This window comes from Pieris napi, chromosome 4, assembly GCF_905475465.1.
Source record: "Pieris napi chromosome 4, ilPieNapi1.2, whole genome shotgun sequence".
NCBI classification, from domain to species: domain Eukaryota; kingdom Metazoa; phylum Arthropoda; class Insecta; order Lepidoptera; family Pieridae; genus Pieris; species Pieris napi.
The window spans coordinates 5,315,112-5,330,468 of NC_062237.1; the positions used below are offsets into that span (position 1 = coordinate 5,315,112).

General features: G+C 33.0%; 1 protein-coding gene across 3 annotated transcripts; it reads left to right on the plus strand.

Annotated features, from left to right (window-relative positions):
* Positions 1 to 1,093: 1,093 nt before the first annotated feature.
* Positions 1,094 to 12,089, plus strand: LOC125048975 (kinesin-like protein KIF18B). 3 transcript variants are annotated; one of them, XM_047647961.1, is made up of 8 exons: positions 1,094 to 1,852; positions 1,922 to 2,140; positions 2,278 to 2,483; positions 2,676 to 2,977; positions 3,498 to 3,679; positions 6,728 to 7,655; positions 8,530 to 8,664; positions 10,188 to 12,089. In XM_047647961.1, exons 1-8 carry the CDS (start codon positions 1,304 to 1,306, stop codon positions 10,247 to 10,249), a joined length of 2,583 nt encoding a protein of 860 aa, XP_047503917.1. In that variant the 5' UTR covers positions 1,094 to 1,303; the 3' UTR covers positions 10,250 to 12,089. The 3 variants fall into 3 exon arrangements, with proteins under 3 accessions (XP_047503917.1, XP_047503918.1, XP_047503916.1); XM_047647962.1 differs by having other exon boundaries at positions 10,191 to 12,089; XM_047647960.1 differs by having other exon boundaries at positions 1,095 to 1,852; positions 10,146 to 12,089.
* The last annotated feature ends 3,268 nt before the right edge of the window (positions 12,090 to 15,357 follow it).

The window sequence follows — 15,357 nt, forward strand, 5'->3', positions numbered from 1 at the left end:
ACTATTTTCTGCAAACTTCTATGAAACAATATTTTTGTTATGTAAAAAGTATATTTTTATTTACTTAAGATTTTTGTTATATTACATAGTAGTACACTATTCAGAACAGGCAGGAGAACACCAATCCACCATGCTTTTTTGGTGGTTATGCCATTAAATTGTAGCTTATGTGAAACGTTGGTAATTATTTTGATAAGGATCAATGCCTAGGTACGAATAAAGAGCCTTTTCTAGCGGTGGTATTTTAATAAAAAAAAAATAATAAAAGGATGCTTATTGTGACGTAACTATAAAAGATAGAGACATGCTGTCGCGAAAATTTTTATAGATAGTGATGTGTCCTAAAAAATGTAATACATCATTTTGTTCTATCATTAATAGTTTTCGCAGCGCACACGATTGAAGGAAGTTTTTTGTATATTTTTTTACACCTTGGGTTAGATTATTCAAGTTTTAGTAAGCATCCCTAATTTTTTTGACAATGAAACAGCCTATGTCATTCGGGAATAGTGTAGCTTGCCAACGGTGAAAGAATTTTTGAAATCAGTCCAGTAGTTTCGGAGCCTATTCATTTCAAACAAACAAAAAATCAACCTTTCCTCTTTATAATATTAGTATTGATATAAGCGGTGTTCTACCTACTTACAGGGATAAGATGAGAAAATAGGGTAAAGAAAAGCAATACAATTTTTTATTCTGAGTTTTAGTGGATGGCAACAGAATCAGATTCTGTTTCAGTATCACTAGCCGTAGATATAATTGTTCTTTTTTTATATTGATACTCTTCCCCGGGGTGACAATTTATATCAAAGTACTCGCCGCTGTTATACATTCACTTGTTATACATTACCTGGATCTAAGAAAAAGGTCCCAAAATCCAGTACACTTCTAATGACAGAATTATACACCAACCTTAATAAGTCTTACATTTACATTCTTATTATACACCTAAGGTAAAAAAAATTAAGTGGCCAGTAACCACAGATATAACAATATGTACTTGATCAATGCATAGAAATAAATGTCGCAGCCAACTAGCCTAATTAATTTAGTAGTCTGTGCCTGGTATACAGCATCGCTTGTCATATCAGTTTCAAAATTTGACGGTTGGTGCCTTCGATTATTTTCAAATCAAACGATTAACGAACGGCAATCAATTGATGAATGCAGTGAGAAAGTGTTCTGATAATTTTAACGAAAAGTACTTTTTAGTATCTAAATGGTAGAAAGTTAAACAGTATATTATAAGTGTTTCTAAAGTTATTAATAACTTAAATGTATGTAGCTTGTGAGTGATATAAAGATGGTGGGACTGCAAAAAGGCCCTGGCTTGGGCGCGAAAAAGGGTTCGGTAGCTGCTCCCTCGAAAACCGGGTCCACACAAAACATGTCTGCTAATATTAAAGTAGTGGTGAGGGTTCGTCCCTTAAATATGAAAGAAATGCAGTCGAACAATCGTATTGTTGTAGACGTTGTTGATGACAAAATGTTAGTGTTTGATCCGAAGGAAGAAACCAGACCTTTCTTTTATCAGGGAGTCCAGCAGCCTAACAAGAACTTTCTGAAACGTGCTAACAAAGAGTTAAAGTTTGTCTTCGATGATGTTTGTGGTCAGGAAGCCTCAAATCAAGATGTATTTGAAACCACAACAAAGGAGATTATTTCATCTCTAATGGAGGGGTATAATTGTTCAGTCTTCGCATATGGAGCGACTGGGGCTGGGAAAACGTTTACTATGATTGGAACTCAAGAGAATCCTGGTATTACTTATTTAACAATGGAGCACTTGTTTTACACAATTGAGTCATTCGAGAAGGATAGAGATTTTGATATTGGAGTGTCATATATTGAGGTAAGTATCCTAGTAAGCGTTACTTTTCAATGCTACTACTTTATATTGAAACCTTTTTTGCCTTTTTAGGTTTATAATGAAAATGTGTATGACCTGCTTAAACCTTCTTCTACTCCACTCCAACTTCGGGAAGACTCAAAATATGGGGTGATGGTAGCTGGTCTCAGCCTTCATTCCATTCAAACAGCTAGAGAGCTTCTTAACATGCTTGAAGATGGAAATAAAAACAGAACACAACATCCTACTGATGCTAATGCCGAAAGCTCTAGGAGTCATGCTGTGTTTCAGGTTGGTTTATGCAAGTTTTGGTACTTTGAAATTATTAATATATTTGTCTAACAAAAAGACTAAATAAATACTATCATTTTTATATTAACCTTAGATTCATTTGAAAATGTAAGTTAATGTGAAAATCATTGTTTTAGGTGTATGTTAAAATGCGGTATAAGATTAGCAGCCAGCTTCGTGTGGTAAAATTATCTATGATAGATCTTGCTGGTAGTGAGCGCGCATCAGCTACTGGTTGTAGAGGAGACCGGTTTAAAGAAGGTGCTAATATTAATAAAAGTCTCTTGTCACTTGGTAATTGCATCAACAAATTGGCTGACGGAAGCAATTATATTCCTTACAGGTATGTTTTATATAAGTATTTTACAATATAATATTCTTGGTGTTTTTATCATTAGTGAGTTTATTAAATCCAATTTTTAATTATTTTCTCTATGAAGAAATTGAGTAGATTGTCATTTGTAATGTTGACTGCTCAAGGAAAATAGCTGGAATGTCAAAATATCTTTAAATATATTTATGTGTAACTTTTTAGAGATTCAAAATTGACTCGTCTTCTTAAAGACAGTCTTGGTGGCAACTGTAAGACAGTTATGATCGCCAATGTATCCCCATCAAGTATAACATATGAAGACACATACAACACACTCAAATACGCTGCAAGAGCAAATAAAATCCAACTATCAATTAAAAAGAATATTGTTGATGGTGATATACGGGCGTCACAATATGTCAAGATAAATGAGGAGCTTAAGAAGAAAATTAAAGAGTTGGAAGCCAAATTATCTCTGTCATCTATGAAGACTGTCAAAGAGTCTGATGGAGTTAAGGAAAAATGTAAGTTAATTGATTTATATTTAAAACTGTGTTTTACATGAAAATTTAGTAAAAAAACGTCGCTTTATTATTTGTAATTATGAAACTTATTTTGAATGCCAGTTGGCTTGGGTTGAAAATTTAGTTGTTTGTAATTTGTGTGTGTTGTATAATGAGTAATTGGACTTGTAAAATCAGACAGAGCAGCTTAAAGCTAAGTTGATAACTGTGTAGTATTAATAAAAAAAATCTTTTTATGTATATAATTTTTTTGTACAGTTTAATTGTTTTTATAATTTTGTTGGTCCTTTTCTCATGGCGTAGCCTAGTGTTTGGTTATTACTTTTCGAAGGTGCTTTTATAGAAACTCATTTTTATTATATCAAAGAGGTAATTAAGTTAAATTTGATGTTAATTGATACCGTCCATTGCCAGAAGGCGAGAGCTTTGCCAGCCAAATTAGGAGTTTATCAAGTCGTAATTTTAGTTTTGAAGAGCGGTAACGGCGCGTCTCGAATTTTAATGTACCTCTATTTTACAGTGTCTCAGCAATGGCGACAGCGCATACAATCAGTTGAAAGCGAACACGCTGCGATTGAAAGTCGTCTAATAGCAAACATGTGCCAACAGCGCGTACTAGCGTTACGTCAACATCTGGGAACGCGGGCCTTCCAGCACCTCGCAGATTTGGCTCATCGGTGCTCCACTGAACATATGCAACAGGTAATAAAGATAGTATAATATCACAAGGGCAATAAAAAAAGAAGTGCGTGCGCTTTACCAATCTGAAGTGCTTTTGAATCATGGCTGTTCGCCAATGTAATGTAGTTGTTAGTTGTGTCAGGCACAGAAGGCTGATTACCTACTTTCCTATTAAGAAAGAAAATTATCATGAAACAAATACAGAAATCTGAGACCAATACCTACACTGGGTGTAGTGCCACTGGCATAATTGTATTGTATTGAATAATATATTATGTAAACTAGCTGCCCCCGCGAACATCGTTTCTCCTTAATGTGATTTAACTTAGCCTAATAGACCACAAGCCCATGAACAAAAAATACCTGTGAAATGACCCAACGTGAATTACGCTTAGAAGGCTGTTACTATATCTGAAAATAGCTCTGAGCACTATGCCGTCATTTCTGAGCGGTACATGTGAGTACGTGAGTGAATGGACTTTCTCATGTACAATGGGGGAATTTCGACTAATTATTAATGTACGGCTTTGTTATAAGTGTATAGATGATTAAAAATAAATGTCGAAAAACCTAGTGCCGTACAAAAGTGATGGTGCCGGAAGTCGGTGCAAATTTTTAATTCGACGACAGTTGCAGAAGCAATATAGGTCATTTATTACTGTACGGCATTTGTGTGATTCCTTTTGGACACATATACAGATACTTTACCCGTAAACGCCGTACATATTTCGAGCGGAGCGGTCGAAAGCCAAGGGTCGCAACATATGTCTGATTAGCATATAGGTGATGATGATATGAATCAACATAAAATTAAATGATATTGAGAGTACTTCACAAATAGATAACATTTTCCAGCATGCCGTACATTTTTTGTGGAACACATAGGTGTATGGGGTAAATTACTTTTCTCAGAAAAGAGTCATTTCCGGTGACTTTTATCTGTACGGCAATAACACAGGTTATTAATACTTTAGACAATCTTCAATAAAAGATAAATGCCGTACACTTTCGATAGTCCGCTACCACCGCCTACCAATACAGGGCGTCCCAAAGTTATGGGAAATGAAGGGAAAGTACCTTAAATATCGTAGATAGGGTATTTTACTAAAATAAGACTTTGTTATTTTTAAAAGTTATTAATTCTGCATTCAAAGATTTTTTAAAAATTACTTGTTTCGTCTGGGAATCGAACTGACTTAAATGTAAAAAAAAACACCCCTACTTTTATGATGCCAATCGAAAGAATGGCCAAAAACTAATAACTCTTCTTAAGTAACATAGTATTTTAAAAGAAAGGAACAGCGTGAATGTATCTTTTTAATCAAATTAAAAACATCATCTATCGTATTCGGCCTAAAAAAATCCCCTACGAGTCTGTTACTTTAGAAAAGTTATTAGGTTTTGGCCATTCTTTCGATTGGCATCATAAAAGTAAGGGTGTTTTTTTTTAAATTTAAGCCGGTTCGATTTCCAGACGAGGCAAGTAGTTTTTAAAAAATCTTTGAATGCAGAATTACTAACTTTTATAAATAACATAAAGTCTTCTTTTAGTAAAATACCCTATCTGCGATATTTAAGGTACTTTCCCTTTGTGTCTCATAACTTTGGGACGCCCTGTATTATATATATTTTTGTTAAAAATATTTTTCCTTTACCTCTCTCTGCTGGTACGATAAGGCTGTAAATATACTTTACAGCCTTATGGTAGTATACTCAGATATGTACAGTTATTAATGACCTTAAGGAACACCTCAAACGTCGTCGAAGTTTTTATCAGCTGTAAAGAATAATCTGGAGTAAAATGTACGGCATCTGGTTTTTTTTGTTTATTTATATTTGTTACATATAAAATATTTACTCCCCATATTACTCTAGGAGCATTTGAAAAGTCATCTAAATTTCGGAAATCTCATATATTTATTATCATAATATTTTTATTTGTTACCATTTATAATGAACGGCTATAATGTACGACGGTAATATTTAGTAATATTATGTAAAAAAACAAGTTGCCGTACATTATTCTCTGATCTTACAGCAGTAAGAACTTGGTAAATCCTGAAATTTCGATAAATATTTAATTACACAAATATTAACTATAATATTTGGACGGCATAGTTATAAAACATTATTGTCCGTGTTAAATAATATTTTGAACATGTTGCCGTACATTTTACAATGACCTTAGGGTATATGGGTGTAGGGGTAGGGTTCCGACCCTTGGCTTTCGACCGCTCCGCTCGAAATATGTACGGCGTTTACGGGTAAAGTATCTGTATATGTGTCCAAAAGGAATCACACAAATGCCGTACAGTAATAAATGACCTATATTGCTTCTGCAACTGTCGTCGAATTAAAAATTTGCACCGACTTCCGGCACCATCACTTTTGTACGGCACTAGGTTTTTCGACATTTATTTTTAATCATCTATACACTTATAACAAAGCCGTACATTAATAATTAGTCGAAATTCCCCCATTGTACATGAGAAAGTCCATTCACTCACGTACTCACATGTACCGCTCAGAAATGACGGCATAGTGCTCAGAGCTATTTTCAGATATAGTAACAGCCTTCTAAGCGTAATTCACGTTGGGTCATTTCACAGGTATTTTTTGTTCATGGGCTTGTGGTCTATAATATTTTAGTACATACCAACATTGGAACATTTTGCTATACTACCCCAGAGACGGTTTTCCGGAATGAAAACTTTTTAGGTTTTTCTGTGAATTTTTCTCTATGTTATATAGTATAAACCTCCGAGTTCAAGTCATAAGTTTTAAATTTACAATATAATAGCCAATAGGGGTTGGTCGTAGAAGGATAAAAATAGGGGTTTTATTTATCATAAAAAATTAAAATTTTATCCAAGAAATAAAAAAATTATTTGGGTCGGACACCCCTTATCACTTGGAGTTTGAAAGATAGATTGAAGCCGATTCTCAGACTTACTGAATATGCATAAAAAATGTCATAATAATAGGTCGAGCCGTTTCGGAGGAGTATGGGAACGAACATTGTGACACGAGAATTTTATATATATAGAGATAAAAATGCTTTTTTTTTAGATGTGTGTAGAAGATATTCCTCGTCAAGAACGTGCCGCTGAAAGTTACGTGAAGCAATGTGCACTACTCGATGCCAAAGTACTTTCTACTTGGAGCGAATGGAATGAGAGCCAAAAGAAGTTGAATTTAATGTACAATCAGGCTGTTGCAGACCATCCAGAACTCATAGACTTTGTCCAGAAACTACAGACCCAAGCCAAACTAAAATTAGTTGAAGCCAGAGACCATCTACGATACAAGCTTCTAGCCATCGAGCACCAGGAAATTAAATCCTTCACAGACTATGTTAGCGAAATGCCCAGTATGCTGAAGAAGCTTTATCTAACTTTAAAAGGTTATGATAGAGCCACTCCTGCGTTGACCAATGAATATCTAGAGATTATGAAGAAAGCAAAGTCGGTCAAGGGTATAGTGTGGTCCGATGAGGTACCGGATAACGATGACTTATTCAAATTTGTGTCATCACTAGATTTAGAAAAGCCAATCAGTGGTATCAACTTTGATCATGAAGAGAACATAGACTTAGTGACTGATAGTGAAGAGGGCTCTCTATTTTCAATATCAGTTAAAACTAACATTGAAAATATTGAGCCACTCCCTTCAGCAAAGAAGCGTAAAGGGACATTCACTAAAGGCACTCCTATCAAGCTGATAAATAATGAAACAATCATTATTAATGATTCATTTGAGAGCATGGATGTGAAACAAGCCATGAATTCAGCGAAGAAGGTAAAAAAAGAACTGAGTCAGTCATCAGATGTTGATAATTATAGCACTATTGATCCGAACTGTTTGAATTCAACATTTGTTATGGCAAATAAAATGGACTGGAAGAAAACTGTGAAGGTAGAACCGAACAGTCAACCGATTAAAACTCTGATGGATAGGACGAATACAATCACCCGTACAAACAATTTTAATGACAGAGGTAAGTCTATGTTGCGTATGAGATATTGTTCATTGATTTTTTGTTAAGTAAATTTCGTTTTCTGAGTTACACAATTATTGCTTAGCCGGGAATCGAACTTTGTTTATCTTAGCAAATTATTTTATTTATTTAAACTTCCTTACATTAAATATAAATTATTCACGATGCAACGAACCACCTAATCGTTAAGCGTCGTCTTCCAGGCAACCCTAGTAAGGAAAAAACATTTTAACGGGAAAATGCTTAACTAAATTAACAAAAATAAATTTATCAGTTAAAATCATAAATTATAAAATTAATTAAAAATAACTAAGGCTAATCGTTCATGAATCAAAATGAATGCTAAATTCCAAAATAAGAAAAATAAGAATAAGTAATATTAACACTAAATTTATTGTAAAACGATAGCTTACATTATTTATTTCTATGTTTCGCATTTTTCGAAAATTAGTTTTAGAGTAGTTTTTTTTAATCAAAATTACTCTTTATATATAATATTCTTAGAAATCACAAACGATAAATATTAAAAGAAACAAAACACTTAACCTAGGAAGTTTTATTCCTTACAAAACAATTTTTAATTAACTAATTACCACAATGAAAATTATACTCAACCAGAAATAATATTTTACACAACTCAATAGAACAACAATATAATTAGCACAACTAAACTAAAAAAAAAACACTAAAAGCGTACGTCACGTCCGAGAGCCAATCGCAGCATACCCCCGGTGTTCCCAGTTCCACTCCTCTCTGTTACCCCTCACTCGGTCCAACTTGCTCGTGGAGATTGTTTTCTAAGAATATTATTTTCCTTAAAAGTTTTCCATACATCGACAAAATAAATGACATTATAAAATAATAATTTCAACAGCTAAAATAGTGAAGCCGATAGTCGGAAAAGCAATTCCCTTCAAACGAAACCCGGCACCTGTAGCAGTAAGGCCTCTTGCTGGCTTCGGCTCTGGTGTTGCCAGAGATGGGACATCGTTGCAAAGGAATGGTCAAGGTAACGTTTTATAATTTACGTTATTTTTATTTGTAATTATTTTTTATTTTAAAATTGCAGAATTTAATTAAAATGTCTCAATTTTAATAAAGTTGTAATAGACTGACACGTAACAATTTTAACTAATTTAAAATTAAATACGTATGTATATAAATGTATGGTGCAATTTTTTAACATAGATAATGTTGATAAGAGTGGTAGTACTAAAATGCATGTTTGTTTAACGAAGTTTAGATTTTATATTTCTAATTGGATATGTAGGTATTGCTCAGTAGTATTACGGAGTCCCTTAAAATTTTAAAAATATCGTCGTATTCTCGTATGTTGCAATATTAATTTCTTATAAGTGAAATTCCTTTTATAAATAAAATTGTTAAAAAAACCGTTCCGTAAAGGTGTCCTGACTATGTGGAACTTTTTTAGACACAAAAAGCGTAAAACCAAAATATCAATATTTTGCTAAAACATAATTGATAATGGAATATAAATGCAGCAACAAAAGTTTTATTCACCACTTGCCACACGCCTTTACATCTATGTATGTTTTATGAAATGCTTAAAGGTAGTAGCTAAATATATTTCAGTATGACAAAGAAAATAAAAATCGTTAGTTAGCATCCTTCATACCAGTGTCGGCTGTGGTTTGATCGTGTGACTGAGATCGTGCGTTCAAATCACGGCTGTGGACCAAGGGAATCTTATTTCTCTATCTGCAATTAACACTTTCTGCTACGGTGAAGGAAAACATCGTCTTAAACCCAAAAATCAATGACATGTGTCAGACATAAGGCTGTTTATTTATGTGATACTAAGACTCATATATATATAGCGCTACTGGATTGTTTATTTATTATTATTAATTAAAATCCTAAGTTAGTTTTGATTAGTTTGATAGTTCTACATGAATTTTGATGATTATTATTATATATTATTAGTTTATTGAAGTGAAAGCGATCTTAATTAGTTGTCGACTGAATTGACGTGTAACGAATAACGATACAGAGCTATGTCTGAACTTGTCATATTTGTCTGATAGGGATTGCATATTAATATTAACAGGATATTGGTTAGTTAGACAATTGATTTATTTTTAATATGAAACGGAAACAAACAGGTTAAAATTTTATTTTCAAACCCCGCAACCATTGAAGAAACGAATCCACAATGGCGACGCATTTTTCAACCGTAAATAATTTTCTAGGTTATAAATAACTAATTTGATTATAGGCATAAATATTATGTGTATTGGTAGAAGGATTTTGAGTAATAACAAATTCGTTATACATTCATATAATCCTCACTAACTCCATTATTTTTTTATATTGCGGTTTTGTCGACAGTTTTGCTATCGAACAGTACCGACAGTTATTAAGGATTTGTTTCTTAAAACCCTTGATATGTTTTTTATAATGTGATGTTTTTGTTTCATGTATTAATTAACTAACCTGTGTGTGTCCTGTGACGTCATTAACAACTAACAGGCCATAAGGCGAATTCAAATGAAAAATCAATTGGTTTTAAAGCAGTCCGAGCGAGGGAACGAATGCAGACTCATCCATACTCGAGACCCGCCTTAAGAAAATGATAAAATAAGATATATGGCGTTATGGAAAAGTGTATTTTTATATAGAATTATTTTTAGGGATTATATTTTGATGTTTTTGTACTGTTTAATTGTTTTTTGAGTGTATACAAATGTGTGTCAACAAGTTAATCAATAAACATTATTATAAATTTCCCAATAGATCGAATCATAAACTTATTGTCACTTGAGAAGTATAGTTTTCAACCGTATATAACAGTATTTTAGCAAGGAACAAAGTCTATGTAGCCTAATTTGTTCTAAGTCTTAAAAACTTAGTTTAAGATGATACGAAGATGATTGTCATTGGCCAAACGGAATGACGGTCTGTGATTGGACGAGAGGTGTTGACCAATCACAATCAAACGAATCGTTAACGACTTTATTTAAATTAAAATATATTAAACTCAGTTATCTACCGATTTATGACATAATAATATATAGTGAAAAGACAATATAAATTAAATTTGTGAATAGCATTTTCTGATAAACCAATTCAATTGGTTTCCGATGTGAATTTGACCACGCGACTACAATAGACTCCAGAATTTTTTGAGACGCAGCAATAGTGAATAATTTTAGAACGATATTTCGCATAGGGCAAAGTTCCGCCAGGACTGGAATCATTATTGAATGTTGCAGAGTATTGGTGCAGTACCCCAACTAAATACAAAACTGCAGTTAAATCTATATTTACATTAACTTTATAAAGTAATTTTTTTACATTTATTGGAAAAATGTAGAGCATTGTTCTAGTAACTGGGTTTTATTCTGTAATACCCCAACGGATAACGAATTGCGGCCTATTTCCCCTTTATATTGAAATGTACGTTTATTGATTGGACACAGGCGTCTTTGCATTCTCTTTTTAAAGAAAAGCTAATTTTCTTTGAGTTTCATAAGAAGTTTGCAACGCCTAATTTGCTATTGCGGTTTTGCATCGGTTTTATTAATATTTTTAGACGATATCTTGACTATGTATTTATGGACAAACACTTTTGTATGCTAAATCATATAACAGTTGCTTTGAATAGAATATTTGCGGATAAATATGTCTACTCAGCTTTACTTTATGGCGACACATTTGTAACATTAAAGCGTAAATAGCTTTATTCATGAAATATGAAAAAATTGTCGAGTCACGCGTTCATACAAACCCGACCATTATAGTTCAATAGTAAAATTATTGGTCGCTTTTCTTTTCAAACCAGTCTCTGGTAACGCTCGTAAGTAACGACTTAGCTCTAAGTATGACTTCCATACGTCGAATATACTTTTGACACTAGGGAGTCCTATTTATATCAGTCTAGATTTCTAAACCTCCCTTGCAGTAAAACTTTATGAAAATATTGTATCGGCTATATACTACATACTTTTAAGGCATTGACGCATTTCTTGACAAAATTAATCTTGCCCATAACTTCTCTATTATTTTCTTCTTTCGGCCTCATAAATTATTTTGTTACGTGTTCTATGGTGTTCAGCTTTAAAGTATTTATAGTAATGTAATGCTCGTATTTTGTAAACCCTGATTTTTGTAATATTTTTTAATATTAATTCCAAGTTCATTACAGAAACGAAATTCGCACTTGAGCAGGCACTAGTGTGCAAGCGTGATGCGTGGTTAGCGCCGCCATATATACGTTTCTTTAATGAGCCGGGTTGAATAATTTATTAATATATGTACTTTAATTTTAGAATTCTAATATTGTAGAAGTTTAAGAATTTTGTAATTTGGTGTCAATTATAGTTTATGCTAATTTTTCAATTATTGTGGTGCGTTTTAAATTAAGAATTATATTTGAATTGTATTAATGGTTCTGAATAAATAGATTACGATTGATTTTTATTTTTATTCTTCCCAAAAAATCGTTATTTTACGTGTATTACTTACATGTGTAAGAGTATTTTTTACATGTAATAATACTTTGTTTTTATAATAATAAAATTATTTTTTTTACTATATATCACATGGGTATGAACGTAATAATTTTTTTTTTTATTGGGTATCTTTAAAGATCGCAATCGACTAAGCGCTCCCGTTCGGACCTACAGCGGACTTTCAATGTGTCTCGCAAGGTGTAAAAACCATTAAAACTGTCCGGCTATTGAGGTAACATTTTTTCATAGGCCCCCAAGTAACATAATATAAAATTTAGCTTTTATACTCTAAGGAAAGTATAATTATAAGTTATTAAAGTTCTGGCAGGGGGTAGCAACTTTCATTAGTGTCTGGCAATGGATGACGAGATTTATAAAGTTATCCCTAATAAAATATAAAAAATTGAGCTTTATACTTTAACGAATTTAAGGTAGGTTCTTACCTGTATAGGGGACACGCACATAAGAACTTTTAGCTTTTATTAGATAAATAACGAAGGTCTGGCCGTCGTGGGCTCTTGCTCTAAAACACATTTAAACTTACCTAAACTTAAATATAATAAAATCTTAGGTAATATTATTGACAAATCATGTTTTTATCGCATTGTACCGAAAATCTGTTTTGTTTTGTAAAGACGCGTTTTTGTTATATATTATATGGCGATACAGCATGTGTCGGTATGTGTATATGTGGATGTATGTTAAAATTATTTTTTAAGCATTCATTCATTTTAGGTGGTTATATAACTATTACAATTAAGATACATAAAACAACATCAATAATAAATAATTGAAGGATAATCTAATAATATCCCAATAGTGCCGTTGGTATTATTTTAACGTTCCAATCTAAGTTGTATCTATTCTGTGCGGCGTATGACGCTTTCAAAGCTAGCTGTTAATCTGTGCCATACTTATTAGTTATTACTTACGTAGATCTGTCGTAGAACTTCGAAAGTCGGATTGATGATTCTGGCGGGAACCTTGAAAAAGCGCGGTTGTCTTTAAACTTTAATTTTAATTTTTTTCTATAAATAGTGATTTTTTTATAGTTAAAGTGATTTTAAATATTGCTATTAGCTGCTGAAAAGCACAATAGCAATGGAGGTAAACGAGGGGGGCGGGTCTCACCCGCCCGCCTCAATAAAACGGCCAAGGCCTACGGATGAAGGAGGAGGTGTAGGCGCTGGACGATCGGACTGCGGCGATGAGCGAGATGCGTATCTGCCCTATTACAAACCGAACTATAAAAGACTTTATCCGGAAAACTCAACCAACACAGACTTTAAAGTGTATGTGGAATCCACAAACGACGATAGATTGGGCAACAAGAGCCCTATATATTTAAATCATATTTTCGCAATGGACATAAAAGGTGTGACGGGCATTCAGAGGGTGAATGCCAATAAAATAGCAGTATTATTCAAGCAGTATAATACGGCAAATAATTTTATTAACAATACCACTTTTCTGACAAAATATGACATGAAGGCGTTCATACCGGCAGCGCAAATTGAAAAAACCGGCATAATTAGATTTGTTCCAGCGAACATCTCTAACAAAGAACTATATACTAGACTTTCTTCAATATATGAAATAGTGGCAAAAAGAAGGTAGGACAAGAGCGCATTGCATTGCAAACTGTAAGCATCACTTTCTTATCTAATGTACTGCCTAATAATGTACAATACGATCTATTCTCGTACAGAGTTTTCGAATACATTCCACCTTTACTACAGTGCTATAGGTGTTTTAAATTCAATCATTCAGCTAAGATTTGTAATGGGAAACAAAGATGTAGTATTTGCGGAGGTGAACACTTGTATAAGCAATGTGATAAACCAACTGAGATCAGCTGCATAAATTGCAGTGGGCCTCATCTTGCGATTTCTAGATTATGTCCTATCAAAATAAAGAAGATTAGTGAAAAGAAAAGCAACATTTCTTATGCAAGTGTTGCCTTAACAAAACAAGTTACCACCAATGAAACAGATTTCCCTCCACTCCCACCACCAAAACCACAACTTGTAAATAGTAATGTTATTGTAAATAAGTCTGTAAATATCCCTGCAAATAAGTCGGATGTAAATAAAGTTAAAATAGTCCCTTCTAAGGACCTTAAAAATCGAATAATTTCCAACAACGATGTACTTATGGCCCTAGTGCAGACGTTGGTGGAATTAGCCAATAAAGATGACAGTACACCCACTAATATGAAAACTATAAAAGATGCATTATTAAAAAATTTAACATAATGGATTGTGTAGGGCCTAGTTCTACACAATCCAAGCTACGTATTGTTCAGTTTAATATTCAAAGTGCAAATAGTAAAAAACCTTTATTAATACAATTTTTAAAACAACAAAATATTGATATTTGCCTTCTAAATGAGACATGGTTTAAAGATAATAATTTTAAAATACCAGGATATAATATTTACAACAAAAATTCAAACAATGCACATAATGGAGTTGCAATACTAATAAAACCATACCTTAAGTATAATATATTAAATACTAGATTTTATGAAGATATACAAACAGTTGCTGTATCTGTATCAACTGGACATAGTAGTCTAACAATTCTCTGTATATACTGTCCACCTTCAAGTGGGCGTATACGATTTAATAGACTCCATTACATTATTAATGATCTACCAAAGCCCATATTTATGAGTGGTGACTTTAATGCTCATCATATTGCATTTGGTTGTCAGTCAACCAAAGGTAGAGGTCAGGAGTTATTTAATTTAATTGATGACTTAGATTTGTGTATTTTAAATGATGGTAGACCTACAACCTTAAATCGCCCTAGACAAACTGCTTCTGCCATTGATGTAAGCTTCATCAGTGGTAGCCTCGCACCACTATGTGAATGGTCTGTACATGATGATACAATGGGAAGTTACCATTATCCAACAATAACAGAGATTTCATTAGATATAGATAAATATCATCTAAATTCCCCTGTAGATAGGTTTATATATAAAAGAGCTGACTGGGAAACAAACACAGATCTTTCAAAAACAATGTTTAATGATTTGATACTTCAATCACATGATCCTATTTCAACATATAATAATTTCTGTTCTCATTTAGATACTCTTAAAGAAATGTCAATTCCAAAGCTCACTAAAACAAACACTTTCATAAGCAGACCACCATCTCCTTGGTGGAATTGTATATGTGAACAAAGTGTTATTGCTTCATATAATGCACTTAAACTACACT

Bases quoted from the DNA above. Each gene is read 5' to 3' on its own strand.
- LOC125048975 (XM_047647960.1), top strand. From the start codon at position 1,304: ATGGTGGGACTGCAAAAAGGCCCTGGCTTGGGCGCGAAAAAGGGTTCG. The intron at 2,484-2,675 runs GTATGTTTTATA...GTAACTTTTTAG, and splicing joins AGCAATTATATTCCTTACAG to AGATTCAAAATTGACTCGTC. The intron at 7,656-8,529 runs GTAAGTCTATGT...TAATTTCAACAG, and splicing joins AAACAATTTTAATGACAGAG to CTAAAATAGTGAAGCCGATA.